The sequence below is a fragment of the Spodoptera frugiperda genome, chromosome 28 (assembly GCF_023101765.2).
Source record: "Spodoptera frugiperda isolate SF20-4 chromosome 28, AGI-APGP_CSIRO_Sfru_2.0, whole genome shotgun sequence".
NCBI classification, from domain to species: Eukaryota; Metazoa; Arthropoda; class Insecta; order Lepidoptera; family Noctuidae; genus Spodoptera; species Spodoptera frugiperda.
In genome coordinates this window covers 4,098,902-4,118,237 of record NC_064239.1, presented here as the reverse complement: position 1 = coordinate 4,118,237, position 19,336 = coordinate 4,098,902, and the positions used below count along the sequence as shown (strand labels likewise).

The 19,336-nt window shown below is 34.8% G+C and overlaps 1 protein-coding gene across 1 annotated transcript in view; it reads left to right on the top strand.

Annotated features, from left to right (window-relative positions):
* Positions 1 to 7,450, top strand: part of LOC118265544 (uncharacterized) — a 117,929-nt gene extending 110,479 nt beyond the window's left edge. Inside the window, exons 4-6 of the mRNA XM_035578470.2 lie at positions 580 to 715; positions 1,982 to 2,241; positions 3,794 to 7,450. Coding sequence (XP_035434363.1) covers positions 580 to 715; positions 1,982 to 2,241; positions 3,794 to 4,021 — 624 coding nt within the window. The 3' untranslated portion in view covers positions 4,022 to 7,450. The remainder of the gene's footprint in view (positions 1 to 579; positions 716 to 1,981; positions 2,242 to 3,793) is intronic.
* Positions 7,451 to 19,336: the final 11,886 nt, after the last annotated feature.

Here is a 19,336-nt window from a genome sequence, read left to right as displayed (position 1 = left end):
GTTTTCCAAAAATAAACATCTTTGTAGATTACGTATCTATATTTAGGTACCACAGTATTACTTTTCAACGTTTTTTAAAAGTTACGTTTCTCTGAATCTTGATTTAGTTCATGATTTAAATTTAATTCTTTTAAAGAACTTAACTTGATTTTATCTTCCCTCTGGCTTTACCTGCCATAGAAAATGTTTTAAAGTCAACAGTACTCTAATCTCACCTTTTATTCTTAATATGGACCTTATTATTTATATTTTATAGGTTACAAGAGTCAAATCGGTAATTTCTAAATATGGATACCTACTTATAAATTAAAAATATATTAGTAAAATTCCTAGTTCAGAAAATCTAAAACAGTGTTTTTTTTTAATTCACTACCGTTATTAGAAAATGTCACTAAAAATTTTGATTGTTTTGCCTAAGTCATCATCCATTTTTTCTTTGGCGATGTTTAGTTCTATAATAGTTCACAAGGAAATACATATAGGAAGCTTTTACATACTACCCAATCAGTTTAAACACGAGACATAGTATTTTCTTTTTGTCTAAAATAATGAATAACTCTTTTAATTTGTTTGTCTTAGAAATCAAGTCCAAACGGTGCGAATATAACGCTGTACCCCGCCGTGCTGGAGACGGGGGGCCGCTACCGGTGCGAGGTGTCGGGAGAGCGACCCCTGTTCCCTACCGTGTCCGATCATGGAGACATGGTTATAGTTGGTAAGGAGTTTGTGTATGTAGGTTAAAGTATCATCATAGTTATATATCGTAGTAGTGTAGTATATCTTTAAAATTTTTGTTTTTCAGTAGATTATTAAGAACATTTTAGATATCGGTCTTCAACAAAAGTCAAACTAAGACATAATTTATGAAACGGCATTACTGCTTCCACAAATTCTGTTAAGAATATTATCATTTAAGATTAGACACAAGTTAAAATATTGTTAAAAGTCAAAGCAACATTGATAATAATTTAATTGAAACGTTCCAAAGTGTTGCTTAATACGTAGACAACTAGATAAAAATACTAAAAACAATATCTCATTAGTCAGATATTATAAAAAATAATTAAAAAATTCACACTGGCATTGTAGACATAAAAAAATAAACAACAAAAATAAAATAAAAAAGAAATTCGTCCCAGATTCCAATTTCAAATTGAGAAAAACAAAATGGCTATTTAGTTCATTGGACGTACCTCATGACGTTTGCTCCAAAAGTGAATTCCAATTTGTAGATGGAGGGAGAGGACGGAACATTAGTTTATTACCTTACTCCGTGGAATTGCAACACAATTAAGTAATCGCATCCACTACATTTTTGTACATTACTTAAGTAACTTACTTGATAGGGTAACTTTGTTAATAAATTGAATTCTATTTGTAAATAAAAGTACCCTTGTTCCCGATACCATATTCAAAGAGGACTTTGTTGAAAATCAATTTCTCGAAAGCGGGCTAGTAGTGAATCATAATGGAGAGTTAATAAAAATATGGAAAATGGTGTACCGATTTCCGTGTAAGCGTAAACTTCTACCTATATTTCCCTCAAACTTCGCAATCAATTTCGCCGTACTAAAATTAATTATCTAGTTTGTTTCCAAATAATCATTTTACACTTTTTCTACGATAGTACCGAAGCGCTATGTAACGAAACCATTTATTTCGAGGAACACTCCATGACTCCATGACCTTTCTAAAGAGGCCTTTCATAAATTAAAACAATAACATGAAAACTAATATTTATTTACCGTCAAATAGTTGCGGATTAATGGTATAAGCATAGAATGTTCGACGTGATTCTTTAATTTGACATAACTTTTTTATTTATGAACATATATCGCGCACAGACGAACAGACAAACAGACAAACAGACAAACAGACAAAAAAAAAGTTAATTACATTTTTGGGTTCGACAGATATTGGTTTTCTTAGAACATAGTAATTAAAAATAACCCATATTTAACAATATTTTCTCTTCCCCCAGCTCTTCCTGACCACGGTCCCACAATCACAGGGTCCCGTCTTCGATACCAGATCGGAGATAGAGTACAAGTCAATTGCACATCAGGTCGGTCCAGACCCGCTACTCGACTGGCCTGGTACATAAATGGAGAACCAGCTCCCCCTATAGCACTCGTGCCGCCCACACATGAGAAGCACGAAGATGGACTAGAAACCACGAGTCTAGCGCTCGACTTCAAAGTTAAGCCCAAACATTTTAGGAAAGGAGACCTAAAACTTAAGGTGAGTAGCACAAAATACTATGGAAAATTTCTAAATAACATCCCACAAAAATCTATTTCTTTTTTATGAAACGAGCAGACGTATCACCTGATGGTAAGCAATCACCGCTGCCCATGGACACTTGAAACGCCAGAGGCGTTATAAGTGCGTTGCCGTCTGCTTTTATAGGGGTACCAACATTTTTTTTTGTTAGGAATTTAAGAGTTGTTGTTCGGGAATCGGGGATTAGGAAGATTGGGAAGGGGGGAATTGGGCCTACGGTAACTTCACTCACACAACAACAACAGCCGTGGTATTACTTCGGTCGAGCCGGCCCATTTGTGCCGAAGCATGGCTCTCCCACACTTAAAATTCATTCTTGGGTGATATGGGGTATAAGTAAATTAATCATTCTGTATATTTGTGATCTGGTGCGAGGCTTGGCATGTGGGTAAATAATTTTGCCGAAACGTTTGTGCAACCAGCACGCCTTCAAACTCTAATTTTCGATAGCACTGCCGAATTAGTGTTGGACCAAATTCCCGAACTTTCAGATTGGTACACATCAACTTAATTTGAATGTCCGTGCAAATACGCCTAAACGGAGCATTGTTGCATAGTTTTGGGAACTGGTTCGTTCGAGGTCTGAATAAATTAATGGGTAATGAGAACAACTTTGATTTACTGCAGTGATCCTTAAGTTAATAGAATACACAATGGAAACCCACCAATGGAAATGAAACTACATGCGAACAAAGCAGAAGAATAATAAGTTAAAAAATACGAGCAAAATTTTGTAGAATTCTTTGAATGCAGAAAAGTTATTAACGTGAAATGACCTTTTTCTATTTAGAATAAACATGTGGGTTTACACGGTAAATATTGTTGCTGTCCTGTAATTCACAGAATCTAATACGATTTCAGTGTAAAAGTGGAGTCACATTGAAAGGTATCGTGAGGCAGTCTCCAGGAAAATATTTCCACGTAACCAATAATTTATTTAGCAGATGCAATGAGAAATATGAGGAATTATAATATGAAATGAAACCAGATCATTAATTAATTATAGAATTAATCTTACTATAATATTATAAATGCGAAAGTTCTGTTTGTGTGTACGTTTGTTACTCAATCATGTCAAAACGGCTGAAGGGATCGGGATGAAATTTGGAACAGGGGTAGATTATGGTCTGGTATAACACATAGAATACTTTTTATTCCACGGGATCACGAGCGAAGCCGCTGGCAGAAGCTAGTTTAATGATAAAGAATACAGAAGTTTGTAAACGATTGGATAATATTTTTTTTTATAAAATTCGTAGAAAAGTCAAGGGTTGGTGACACATAAAATGTGGTTTATATAATTAGGTCATACGTAGGGACGTTGGATTCGGTTAGTTGCCGTGACAACCCCTATATAGTATCCCTCACGCAATCTACGCTTTGCCGACAACCCTACCTAAAGTATATTGGGATTTTGTTGATATATACTTGAACTAAGTTATTGGATTTTAAAAGTAGATTAAAGGTAAGACTTGTTTGTTGGTGAGTAATGTTTGTAATATTGTTCCAGTGTCTAGCAACGATAGCAACAGTGTATTGGCGGAGCAATGAAGAGAGTGTGCAGGGTGAGAGACTGAAGGGGTACTCCAGATCCAGGGAGCTGACTGAGAGCTCCAGGGCTGACAGGGTGCAAGCGGCGGGGAAGCCAGGCAGTGCAGCCCCTACCCACACCATTGCACTCTACCTACCCCTCCTCTGTGTCATAATACACATATCACAACACAAATACAATTCGTAAAAGAACGATTTATGAAACAAACTATTAGTGAAGTTTTGTAGCTAAATAAAGTGATGAAATGTGCTAAAACTTTCGAAATAAATGCTTTATTCAATACGACTACGAGACTTAGGCTTATACGAATGTATCCAATTTTGCATGTCTGACTAATCTAAGTGATGTACTTATAGAATAACCATTTGCAAATTCTGTTTTGTGATGATACGTGTGCCATCTATGTTGGGATAACAATCAGTATTTTAGTTCACACCTCGTGCATTGTTCCAAAGGTAACCAAAGTATGTAACTGTAACAGTCTACCATTTTATCATTAATATATTTTAGATTTCAATCACAATTATAAATGTACATCTCGTCATTCCAATTGAAGGTGATAAACCGTTGTATATAAATGATAAGTACCTAAGTATGTCATTTTGTAATGTTAACATATCATTATCGTTCGCTAACTGTACTTTACAAAAGCAATTAATATTGTAAAGCCATGCATTTATTATGTGTACGTTGATTAAGGATACAACTGGTTGTATGAATAGGATATATTTTAATTTACAGCGTAATTCTGAACTATGTAGTATGGACATAAAGGATCACAGGACTTTGAAACTGATTGGCTAGCTTAGTTTCTATTTTACGTAAATCACTAATTTAAAAAACACGTTCTTAAAGTTATATAAATTTGAGTACCTACTTCAAAAAATCGATACGTCCTCGTTGTGTCTAAATGAGTTTTACTTTGTTCATGTAAATTGCTGCAATCATCGACTGTGCCCGACGCACGTGTAGTTTATGGCATTGGAGGTGACATCCATCGTGAAACGGGGCGCAGTGCGTTAAACGAGAATATCCATTTTATTTCAACACAACACTCGTTGAAGTTATTTATAACATCAAACGCGTGGGATGGTTTGATGCGATCTTCACACTATACATCTTAATCTCTCCTAATACGCCTCTTAAGTGTTTACGAAGTATTTTTCAAACAAGAATCAGACAGTTTTCGCCATTGCTCTACGCATGAATGTTTCCCAGGTGATTGGTGCAACATACGAGAGAAGTGAGGCGAGGTTAAGTTTCCAACTTGCGATCAGGCAATACAATATAGCAGCTACTAGGAAAACTTTGCTTTACAAGAACTCTTCGATAGACAAACTCACTCTCAACGCTTTTGTGGCTAAGGGAGCTAACGCTAAAGCAGCGGTTCTAGTGTAGTTTTATGGGTTTTACTTGAGCTCTACTTCCGTGAATTTGTTTTTATATATGACGCAAAGTTTTTAATTGTTACGTCACAAATAATGGGGGGTGATTAAAAACAGATTAATTGATTTAATTAATGAAAATCCCAGCCAATTAAAATATTCTGCGTCATTGTCTTGTGCATTGTTTTTGGTTATGTTTCATACTTTACGTCAGGCTACTAAATATTATATTGCTGCGATCGAAATTACACGGCTATTGTAATTACTTTTATCGTAGCAATGTTGGGTAATATTTTCGCATCCCAATATATGTAAATTGAATGATATAACGTGTATAAATTCATACGAGAACAAACAACTCCATTTTGTAATCTAAATGAAATGTTTAACATAAAAATATTATTTTAAATTGTGTAGTATTTATAGGGCATAAAGAGATATATTACAATGTATATATTTGTAAATTAATTATATTTATAGTTAGGTAAAAACTTATTTTATAAGTTGATGCGTCACTCCAACAATTTGTTTTAATTAAATTATGAGTGAAGGTATCATTAAAACGTGAGTAGCATGATGGTACTGCAACAAATGTTCGTCGCATCAATTTCTAGAATTTGTTCAATTTATATTTTACCTAGTCACCATTATACAATTTTAATGTTGCTAAAGTGACTGTTGTTTTTATGTGAGAATATGTAATGTCGCAGTTTGGGTCTACTTACTAAATTATCTTTGCTTTTTGCAAGATGTTTTGACTTGTTTGTTACATGATTCAAATATATTATTGAATGTACCTACAGAGATATAAATGTTCATAGAAAAAATCGTATAAAATGTGAGAAATAAACAAATTATTTGTGAACAAAAAGGTATCCGTTCTATCCACTGACTTAGGGTTTCCTTATTCTGCTATCATTATAAGCATATTTTCCTTAAAAATAAATACGGTTTTCCTTGAGTTGGAAAGCAAAAATGTTTATTTTACTCTCCGTGATTTGAACGCATATCAATTATGTAAAAATGAAGATGCAAAGGAAATGGCGAACTCAGCGGGTGAAACCCCATTTTACCGCATTCTGCCGGTTCTTACCGGCTAAAACCAGAATTTTGAAAGCTTCCATTCATCTGACTCGTTTTCATTCATTTAACGTGGTTTTGCTAAAGGATTTTGGCCTACAGTTTACTGAACTGAGTCTAGAATAGGTAATGTAGGTACTTATAATGTAAACAGCCATTTCTGCAGCCCTTCTGACGCAATCTGTGCAAAAAAAATATAAAATAAAATTACTTCTAATGCGAATTCATTTGGTATCTGTCAAACGAACAATTTGAAATGTATGTAGCAAATATTCTACAACACAACTGTAAAATTAAATGAGGAACATGAAATAAATAATGTATATTATTATTGTCAATGTATCGGTTTGTGTCAATGTCGGGCTGCAGTTCAATAGCAATCACAAATAATGCCGGAATTCCCGATATTCATGTTGTTCGTTGCCGAGCAAAGCCGCCACTGTTTGAACCAATATCATCCTTGATTGCAACTATTGCGTAAATGCGGATTAATATGATCGCATTCGTAACTTAATATGAGAGACTAACAAAAGAAATTCATGTTAGTTTTACCATAGGTTCAAAGTGTGGGAGAGCTATGCTTCGGCACGAATGGGCCGGCTCGACCGGAATGATACTACGGCCTCACAGAAAACCGACGTGAAACAACGCTTTCGTTGTGTGAGTGAGGTTACCGGAGGCCTAATTACCCACCTTCTCAATCTGCCCAATCCCCTATTCCCTACAACCTTTAAATTCCTAACCCCCAAAAGGCTGGCAACGCACTTGTAACGTCTCTGGTGTTTCACACTACATATTTTTAATTTAATACTACATTTTTTCACATCGACATCAGAGCGCAATTTTCAATATTTATAAGTACAAATCAATGGACAAACTGTACATTACATTAATCCATATTTTATATTAACAATGATGAGTGGGGCACGAAAATCATATTACATATAACATACCTATATATAAATAAATTGTAATGTAATTACTATTAAGAATATTATGTATAATTTTGTGGGATGCAGTTCGTAAAGTACGCGGTTATTGTTGCTTATTGTTATTGAATATTTATAGCGTATAAATACGAGTTTGTACATAATGGATATACCGTGTAGCTCAAAAGAATTGAATATAAATAAATCATGTGACCTAATTACTGAGGAGTTGTTATTTATTCCTAGTGCGCTGCGCTGTCAACGTAGCTACTTTTGTTGTGCAAAAATAAGATTCGAAATTAAAAGAAGCATTTGTGTTCACAAAGGAAAAATGCTGCATTAAAATTAAAATGATCATAACAATGACGTATACTAAGTGTTGAACCCGATTCTCAGATCTGCCAATAGAAAATAATTTGGGATTTTCGATTACAATCAGCACTGTTTAATCGATTTAGAATGATATCCTAATATAAGATTTTCGTCCTTTAACTAGAATCCCAAAAAATGGGACTTGGGATATATATAATTATGGTAACTGTCGATCTGTTAGTTTTTCAAACTGCCGCACTCAGAAACATTTAACCCTTCGTGTGCCGGAACGCGGATCCACACGAGACACAACGTGTTTTTGTTGTCTTATATACGGTTAATGATTACTTATACTATTCCTTAGTAACGATTTTGTGTCGAAAAAAATGACTAAGGATTTGGTCAAGTAACCATTAAATTGCTCTGAGTACTGCAATAAGTATGCTATGTGCATAGATAAAAATAGCACAACCTTTTTGCAAATTTCTATTACTATAATATAAGAACTTTTAATAACTCAATATGTTTTAATTTAATTATTCCACATAACAGTTTCATCGTGACTTATGTAATAAAAACGTATTAAGTATACAAGCAGTCTTAAAAAATTCAAATGGTATGTAGGTTACGTATTACGTTCAGTATTTAACTTGTATTAAAGCTTTATACAACTGTTTGCAAGCAAAAATAACACACTTGACATGTATTGTATGTTCCTTCTTATTTATTAAGTTGCCTTTTAAAAGCAACTCGTATTAAAATATAAAGTACATACATACATATCGTCAGGCCTTTAATCCCCGAAGGGGTAGGCAGAGGTGCACATTATGGCACGTAATGCTATTGTACAATGTACACCCACTTTTCACAATTTATGTTGTAAGTCCCATGTAATAGGTGGTGAGCCTATTGATATATACCGGGTACATTTCCAGACTTCGTGCTACTACTGAGAAATTTTCGAAAATCCGAAAAAAGCCCAGTATTACTTTGCCCAACCCGGGAATCGGGAACCAGAGACCCCTTGTCCGGCAGTCGCACTTGCAACCACTCGGCCAACGAGGCAGTCAGGCAGTAAAATATAAAGTATACGTTGTTAATATAGTGGTTGCTTTACTCTCACTCCTACGCTCTAAAACTAAAGATTTATTATTCTGTAGAAAGCTTATATTATAATCTGCGAGGTTTTGAGAATATTAAGCGGAAAATTTAATTTTACACTGTAAATGGTCGTGTATTCGTCAGTAAAAGTGACTAACTATAATAATACAACCGACTGCCGCGCAACGTGTTGCGGGTTCGATTCCCGCACGGCACAACTCTGCGTGTGAGCCACATTTTGTTGTTTTGGGTCTAGGTATCATGTGTCAGTGAAATTGTATGTTTGTAAACACACCCACGACACAAGAGAAAATGGGTAGTTCTTCAGAGACAAAATTTTCGATGTCTATGAGAATATTTTTGAAACCAACTAACAAAAAGGCATGTAATATTTTTTTTAGTATAGTTTAGCTATATCAGTTACTAGGACAAATAATATTTTTTAAATAATTCCAGTCTAGGTACAAAATATATTTTTTAAAGCTTGTTCTTCTGATTCATATGGCGTGTCCGTTTGCCATTTTCCGGAACAAAGTAGTCGATTTCGCATTTTCCCTTTGATACTTCAATATGAATTATAATTACATCGAAAGGAGATGAGTTGTCCTCTTCAAAAAAAATATGCATTCGTTATAACTATGTTAGTATAATTATAAATAAATAAATAAGAAGTGTCCGGCGTATAATACTGATTAATATGGCGTAAGCTGTGAATGACCATACTTGGTGGGGTATTAATAATGAGAGTCTGGCTTCCTGTGCGGAGGGAAGCCAGGCGTGCAACGGACAAGCTTGGAGGCCGACGTGCGGCTGGTTGGCTTAGATCCAGGTGTTACTAAGGTAAATATCTGATTCATCTGTGTTTGGTTTACATGGCATCCTGATTACAATGCCTATTTTATAAAATTTACTTTACAGTTTTAAAACTTTAATCTATGTTTCGTGTGAAGCTTTTTGGTTATACATTCGTGTAGAAAAATGACAAGAATGAAGTCTGTATATACGATGAGTTATGCATGATTGTAAGCAAAATCCTGATTCATCTGTGCCTGATTCGTATGGTCAAAACCGCATATGAATCATAAAAGTTGCGTTGTCCATTTTTTTACTAGTCTTATTTTTAAATTAACTTAGCTATGAAGGTTATAGCTATAATTTAAAAACTTTTTTTTGAGGAATGTAATTAATATGAGTCTGAAATTGCTAATCCGCCCAGAGTAAGCGTGATGATGAATGCTCGTGATTTCTCTGTGCGAAAGTACTCGAAAATGGTATTCTAAAAAGAAATTAAAAGAATGTGAAATTAAAATAAATACAGAGCTCATTTACATACAATTTTCAATTGTTCAACAGATTCATCTGTAACAATTTCTGATTCATCTGGGCAGAAAATATTCGAACGTCGATATCTCGAAAACTATTTTTTAAAACCGAGTCCCTCATTCGAATATACGTTATTTGGTATATCTATTTTCATATGAACACTTTCTCATTTTCTTAAAGTGGAATTAAATTTTGGCCATATGAATCAGTCGAAGAATCAAATTTCGAAGAACTACCCAAATACTAGTTTGTAAAATAAAGAAAAGATAGACTATTAATGAAGCGAAAGAGGTATCAGATGTAAGAACCGTAGCAATCGGCTTTCTATAGTCTTTGCCTAACCCCATGGAAAACAAGCGTTAGGTTATGTGTGTATTATGTATAACCGAAAATATATGTGTAGGTAACTATTTTTTTTTTCAAATAATCACTATAGACACTGGAAATATACAATAAGTATGATATGACTCTAATTATTGTCAAAGGTAAGTATAAACTACATGAAATGTGCCCCTTTATTTAATAGCTGTTTAAATCCGAAATCTTTAATCACTCGATTCAACGATTATTATTATTACATCCGATTATTTATTATCCGATTCCGAGATTACGGATTAATACGATACGAATATCCTCCTACCTCAGGAACTATCTCATTCCAATGGATACGAGTTTCAATCGATTTCTACAATTCTCAGTAGCAATACCGATACCCCTGGATATGACAATGCCAATAAGACAATAAACACATTCTGTATAACGTGGACCCAGTCAATAAAGAGTATTGGATGAAGCTAGTCAATAGAGTGTGTTGGTCACCACCTCCGCCTGATAAGTTAGGAGAAGCCTTTCCACTGTAAAACATGTTGCTATGATGAAACTGTTCATATATTAATCTGTACCTGTATAACTTTCATTTTACAAACAGGTGAAGTGTACAGTCAATGTAATATTAACTTTAGATTACTTGTGGTTTTTTTTATATAATTCACATACGCATGACACCCAGAATCAAAACAACATTTTGTGGATCACACAAAGAGTTGCTCCGTGCGGGAATCGAACCCGCTACACGTTGTGCGGCAGCCAATTACCCAGCCACTGAACCAACCATGCAGTCAACTATTTATGATTACTATCATCAACTATTCATTGGAATGAGACACTATAATTACCTGTAAATGAGAATTTCTAAAATTAGAAAATGTATTATACTTTTCCCGACCCGCGAATCAAACCTGAGATCTCTTACCGTATCACTCCCAACCACACCACCAAAACATTCCCGAAAAATCATAGCCTTTTCCTCCAATTAAAATTCCTATTTCCTACGCTAAATCAGTTTGTGGAACAGTGAATCCGTAAACCCTTAGCATTGGAAGTATTAATTATGAATTCTTTATGTAATTTGATGAAATTGTGGGACAGAACTAAGTATAACTAAGAGCAATACGTGCCGAGACTTGAACGGTGAGGATTAAAATCTGTACCCCGCACTTTACCCTTCTCGCAAAAGTTGTTAATAACGTAAAATTATTAAATTTTTGTTAGGCGCTCATGTTAATGATTTTCTAATAATATCTACCTACTTAAGTATTGTGTGTACTTTGTTTATGAGTTTCGTGATGGAAGGAAATGTTGTCCGTGTTACCTGTACCTTTCTGATTGAGTGCAGACAATTTTCTTTTACCAAAATTTCAAATACTAATTTCATTCATCTGCAAAACGTTGTTTGTAAACTATGTATATTTAAGAGGATGACTAGAGTCTGTAGAAATACAAATTCAATGAAACTATGCTTAACCTATATAGGGTGACTGTTAACTAGTAATCCATATTAGTTTTATTTTTATCACAATAACAAAACAACAAAATTACGCGCGTGCGTGCTTTCGCATGATCATCTGTTAGCAGCGAGGCGCCCGCGGCCGCGTTATCGAAAGACTAGGACCTTTACGCGCGGAACGGACTAGGAACTTTACGTGTGCTAATGAAATTTTGTTGTTTTGTTATTATGATGAAAGTAAAACTAATGAGTATACAAAAAAGTTTCTTTGGGAAAGTTGTTTGTAATCATGAATATGTCGGTCACTACCAGTCACCTAATACTTAATTTTGTCCATTGTACTATAAACAGCCGTTGCTAAATTGTACACAGAATAGCTTAACCTAAACCCTATAATTCTAACCTCGTTGTCCCACATACCCAATAGATTAATCTCATCATTACTTTCAATTAAACTTAGTACCTAAGACGTCTAATTGCATAAATTAGAAAGACGCAAATACTGACATCGGATGGCCGACTGTTAAACTGGAGCGAATCAATCAAGTTAAACTAAACCACTATTAGCCAACCAAACGGCTGACACTTTCCAACTGGCAACATCTTAATTAAAAGTTCAATAGCTCGTTAAAACTTGTATCTCCGCCTAGGACTACTAGGATAAACTACTAACTATATAAAAAAGTTAACAACTATTTAAACAGTATAATCCATAACTAATTTTGTTGTAAACATTCTGCCTAGAATTAGAGGATTCTGAGCTCCATTCTTAAATAAAAGGCGTCATTAAATGTTTATATACTATAACAGAATTCTCAATGATCAAGGACATGCAATATGAACGGTGTGAAGCAATTGATTTCTGTTAAACTAATGGAAGTGTGATAGTATTAGAAGCACTACACGAAGTTCCAAAAAATATATTTATATCTCAAGATACATAAAATTTAAAGTCATTGCATCCTTCCTATTAAATCCAGTTCACGTTTTATTCGTCGAAACAGAGAAATAAACTTTATCTTATTTGAATAAATTGGGTATCCCGTGTGTCAATTTTATGTCGAAAACGGGCTTAAGAGAACTGATAGAACCCGAATCCAGGGTGTTCGCGAACGAGAAACAATCGCCCGTATATCTTTCCATTCAAGAATATAAAGTTTACTCACTACTCTTCTTCGTCTTAAAATCATTTACGAGAATTTTCACAAACCTATTTACTACACCAACTCCATTCCTCGGGATATCAGTTCTTTTCATCCAAAATTCGACATGTACACCGGCTGTTTTTCTTGTAATCCGACAAATTTATTTCAAAGAAAGGACGGGGGTAATTTGCGTTCTACAATTGTGATTTCCGGACCAATACATCAGCATCGGTCTTTGTATCACGACCCTCCGCTTTTCCCCTCGAGTACTCTAGCCTTTGTCATCATAATGGCGTACCTACACGTGAATTACTACTTCCTAAAGCTGTTTATACATAAGTACGCGAACACAACATAGGATATCCATTTATTCTCCCGCCGCACCAAGTTTTCACATAAAAATCGAGTTATATCGCACACAACACAAGATTATCCAATTACTTCTGAATTCGTTATGAAAAAATAAAAATCACCTTTTAACCACAGATTCGTTGCACGAATAAAACTGATAAATGAATTATTCAACAAAATCTGCGTAAACTGGTTCAAATTAGTTTACTTGGTGACCTGAACGAAATAATTTATGAGTTGATGAAATATATTGAAGTAGTTTATACATCCACGCCGCTTATCATCCACGGCAAACTTTGTGAAGTCTAAATTCCGACTCATTTATAATTTATAACGAAGTATACCGGAATTTTCCTCGAATTGTTCATAAATTAAATTATTTATCTAGAACATGCCCTAAGAAATAAAACAGACCTTTATCAAGAAACAATTAAAAGATGAAATATAGTCAAATTAAAATTGTAATATAAATATGGATCCGGGTTGTAAAATATTGTGAGAAGTTTAATTCTCATTTGATTGGTTTGGTTGTTTGGCCGTTTAAAATGTAGGAGAATGAGTAGCGTATTGTGTTTAGTAATAAGGTTTGCAGTCGCAAAAAATAAGTGAATCAGCTTGCATTGCGTGTCATGCCGCCGTTAGCAGGGCTGTGCACAATGCGCCGCGCCGAGCCGAGCAGCGCCGCGCCGCGCGCACCCGGACGGGCCCACTCGCCCGCACGCGCCCAATCACATTATCACAAATAGGGCAAACATATTCATTATTCTTAATTGTTTGTCATGTAGTTTACAAAACAGTATTAAACACTGGGTAATAATATTTTATGATGAATCACGACAATGACGGCGTTCCATCGGACATTTAATTATCTATCGTTTGTTGGTGTATGCCTTATTATACGTGGAACAATAAATAATCAATGTTCGCAGTTGCAAATGAAAATTAATAGGTCAGGTTGTACGTAGCGGGGCCCGCTTACCTTTCGCTGCCGACCTTATTGGGTGAAAAGTTCGCGCCCAAGTAACCCCGTTGTAAGTAGTACAGTCTGTCCGTCAGATATACATATTTTAATATACCGTGTGAATAATGAACGTCGGTATAATCAATTGAAATTTATTTACTTAGTTTGTTCTTCTTTTTTGGAAAGTATTTCTTTTCGATACATTGGAATCGGTTGGTTTGGAAGTAATAAATAACGGTGTATACTTTATGGGCTATATAAATACAAAAACACAACCTTATAGGAGGTTTTCACAGTACCGTAGTATATAGTAACAAGCAAACAGGGGACAAATATGCTGTGATAAAGAAACGATATTCTCGTAGTCATATTTTCGTAGCACGGCGTAGCACTTCGTCAACATGACGTAGCGGTTACGACATCCGTCTTAGCTCTCTGTAAAATATGTTTTAGGTTATCCGTTTTATATTTTTTACTATTCATGGCTTTTCTTATATGTGTACGTATGTAATATAACGCCCTATATTCCATGAAGGTATAAGCCGAGACTCACATTATAAAGGTAACACAACACCCTCTTTTCTTTTCGCTAGAGACCTGTTATTTATTCCTTGTAATAGGGAACGATAGTATTGTCATACGTTGAGTTCTATACTACACGTCGTCCTATTTACAATTAATAGGAATTTAAATAATACTTTACTCGATAGTACAAGGAATCAAAGTTGCTCGGCATTAAGAGTGAAATAATTCTAAGTCTGCGTGCATCCAGAAATAAGTGCCCGTTTATAGGCTGGGCGAAACGGTACCGTAGCGACTTGATAAGTATTCTGGTACCACATCATTTATTTATTTCAACTGATGATATGCCACTTTATTTACTTTGTAATATTGTATTGAAGGAAAATAATATTTACAATGATTACTTACACATTATTTACAACTTAAAAATACCTAAAAAAGGAATAAAAACTAACTTAAAACTAAAATAAAGAAAAAATTAAATAAATTTGAATGGTTTTGGCTTAAATGAGAAAAACTGGAGTTAAATCCGTTTCAATAAATATTTAAAAAAAAACTTATTTATTATTAAATCATGTGAGTGCAATTTCGGATTATATTTTTAAAATGACAAAATTTTATTGCGTTCTTTTATTATAACATGGTTGGCAAGTGACTCCCTGTTTCATTTCGTTTTATTATATGCACATGGCATTTTTAAGTGACTGTCAAAACGTGACGTTTTTCGTGTACCTCTGCTTACCCTTAAGTAGCCAAGAATGTGTTGTAATGAGAAATTTTCATTGCATAAATTACCTTTTTTAAAGACAAACAGACTGTTAATGATTTAAAATACTTCATTACTTTAACTTCCATTAAATTCTTGATTACGTTGCGGCGATGGCACACACGCCGGTGCAAAATTAAATTCGATATTACTGAACAGAAGGGATGGAAATATTTATTTATTACATTGAGAAAATAATTTTTCAAATTTATGTCCATTGTGGAATGTCCATAACATTTTATTTTATTTATTCAGAAAACCAACAGCGATATTATTTATTTAGAAAACCAACAGCGATACTACATTTACAGTTTAGTTAGGCTAATAATAGGTTTCCCTGCTTAACTAGTTAGTATAAATATAATGCGCACGGACTTTAAACAATATTTAAAATAAGGTTTTAAATTTGAAGTGAAAGTTAAATAAATACTTCCTAAACATAAATATTTCCTGAGTCACGTGGCTTTCTGCCGCTGGGTTATGGATAGGTGACATTATAGGAGACTATTCTTTTGAGACTGCGATGCGCCGTCGGCATCGGCCTCAGCTGTCAAACCTGTCAAACGAACATCCTTGACAGTTGTCACGGCAAGAGAGCCAGGGGAAAGGAATATAAACTCTCGATGTACGGTACTGAAACCGATCGTTAAGAATTTTTGAGGAGGATTATGAAAGGATAACTTTTCCTTCTACTTTCATACTTGTTATTAAGTAGGTGTACACTAAACTTGTATTACGTCTATGTATTTCTTTATTAATTAGGTCAACGTCAACGTCACGTCTTTTAGCCGAAGGGGTAGGCAGAAGTGCAAATTACGGCACGTAATGCCGCTATACAATGTAAATACATATTGTTCTTCATTAATAATAATTATTATACTCAAAGATTTCAGAATACAGTACCCTGCACTATAGTAAAGTGCACTATGTGATTTTATCAAGGAGAATTTCAAAAACATTTTTATAATATTAATAAACAAGAAAAAGGATACGAGATTTTGTGCTCAATAGTGATACTCACAAGCAATCAACTAAAAACATGTGAATTAATGTCCCACATTCTTTAACCTCATGAAACAAAGAAACATAAAACAAAAACACACCTTCAAGCGTAACTCCTATGGGTGTCAAACAAAAAAAGTTGTTTACCGGCAACGTCATCTTGTCATTACTAATAATACTACTGAGAATCACAATATTCGTCAACGTCGGTAACACAGTTAATCTAATAACAACGATTTGTACAGAAAACACGGAAACACAACATCTTACCTTGCTTGCTCGAAGAAATATTACGACATCACTTATATGTCGTGACGACCATGACATTCCATGGCAAAAATCGAGCGAATCCCGGCTACAATATCTTCGGAAAGAGAGCAAGGACGTTATTCCCAATAGTATTATTTTAACTGATATTATTACTACGGTCCATGGCTTTAAAGTCGACATTTAACTAACAAACAGTTAACAATGATGTATATACATCTGAACATATTAAAGATAATAAAAATGATGGCATTTATTTAACGAAACAGAAACGCAATTTATTATACCCCCGCGCATTCCACCAAGTGTAATTACACTTTTATCATTATGCTGATAAAATGTTAATCGGAATATCCGCAGAAATATTTAATCCGCATTCGAGTTCTCGTAAGTCGATACGGTTTAACATAAAAAAGCAATATTTAGTGTCGTAGGAAGCGTTCGCAGCGTGAGTCATCAAACAATCCCCTCATGTAATGCACCCGCCGCGTGTCTCTTCACGTCGACACTACCCTCCTGTCGATAAGGAAACCGAGGGAACAAATTTAAATGGGAAATGCCTGGAAATGGCTCACGCTATTGTTGTACGATACCCAAAGGGGAGATATCGAGACCCAATATCTGTCCAACTATTAGCATTGATATTTATTTTGTGTGTGAATTCAAAACAAAATGCAATCGCCCTCGTACAGCCGCTACTAGAGATCAGCTAGCTGATTGATTAGAATAAACACATCGGCCCTGCACCCGATAGATTTTATCGATGCGTATCGAACGATTTAACAACCATGTCGCCCCTACACAATAAGTTGAAATAACAAGACACATAAAGCAAGCTGTATTTGAAGCGATATACAAGACATGTTATTACGACAAATGCACCGTATTCCAAGTTTTGAATGTAACTTTTTTCCACTACGTGCCACATTAAGTCAGAAGAAGCAGCATTTATAATAATTATCATTGAAATATTGTTCTCTTAGTTTAGTGTGAGAAGTTGGCGATGCTCCGTTGCGCTGGCGCTCGCGCCGGCAACTCCCCGGGCGCGGTGGATGCGCGTTAACTTTTATTAAAACGCAACGAGAAGTGGCAAGTTCACAAAATTTACTTATTAACCGAGAGCTCGCGCTGCTTTACTTAGGAAACAAATTGTGCTTACTTAAATTAAATGGGTATTCAATACTCGAAGTAAGTAAGTAATAAGCGTCGTCGATTGGCGACCTGCCGAAACAGCAAATGCAGTAGGATTGTTTCTAGTCTGTGGAAAGTTAGGACACAAGTTTACAAGCAAAGTTGACCAGGTTCTGTAACGAGATTAATGAATATCTATGACTCTTGTTCGTGCTACTTGGCAAACTTCAATATTGCCCGTCCAACTTTAGAATTGGAAGTTTTGCTAAATACACTGCGCTTTGTGACTTGCACCAAAGTTTTGAATGCACTTGCTTAACAAAACTGAAGTTCTTTTTCTACAAAGTAAGATAATAGAAATATTGTGTTTTCTTCACGGTTCAATGCTCAATCCGTGCCGTTGGTCGAGTTCCAATAAATAAATTGCTTACAATACAAAGTCCTATTATTCACGAACAACTTTATTGTTTATTGAAACCGGGCAATATCATTATGCTTTTCTTCCCGAGGGATATCATCAGGCATCTATTTACTTATACGTGACCACTTTAACTAACTAAACCTGTCACTAATTCCCGAGTGACTAGCTTGCTTATAAGGAGGCGACAGGCGTGCTCCATCGTTGGCTGAATCATCGCTTACCACCAGTTGAGTTAATGGCCAAAGCCCTGACACACTAATTATAAAAACTCCCAAACTCAATGCTCAAATTCTTAATTATTATGTTATGTTTGACGAAGAACTCGACTAGTTTCAATCTACATCAATGCTCAAATTCTTATTCAGATACCAAATTCCATAATTCGTATAACTATGACAGTAATATCTAATTAATCAAATGAATTGCATCAAAGTATCAATTAGCTTTGTACGTCTAATTACTACAAACAATTATTATCTACTGCAAATTCTGTGTTATACTAATTTGATTAGATATTATGGTAATAATGCTTTAAAAGCGATCATTATCGAGGTATATGATTATAGTACACCCACCACCTACTTTTTGTAATAGAAATGTTTAGGTGTATGAACTTCACATACCTATATCAACACAACATATACAACTTTAACATGCCTAATGATTACGAGGAACTCGACTAGTTTCCAGTGACGCTAGAGGCTCTTATTCATGGCTTGAAACTAATCGAATTCCTTGTGAAAGTTACGTGCGTAAGTCGAAATACATAATTATATTTCGGCTATTTTATTATTATTATTAACTAATTATATTTAGTATGTCTCACGAAAGTTATAATGTAAATATATTAATGATTGATAATGCTGTCATTCAAAGGGTACATGACTACATAATAATATTCTATGTGAGCGAAAGCCCATGCAAGCGAAAGAATGTAATGTCTATGTAAGAATCGTTGCCTCTGCCTATCCCCATGGGAAACAGGCGTGACGTTATGTAGGTATGAGTTCCATCTAATA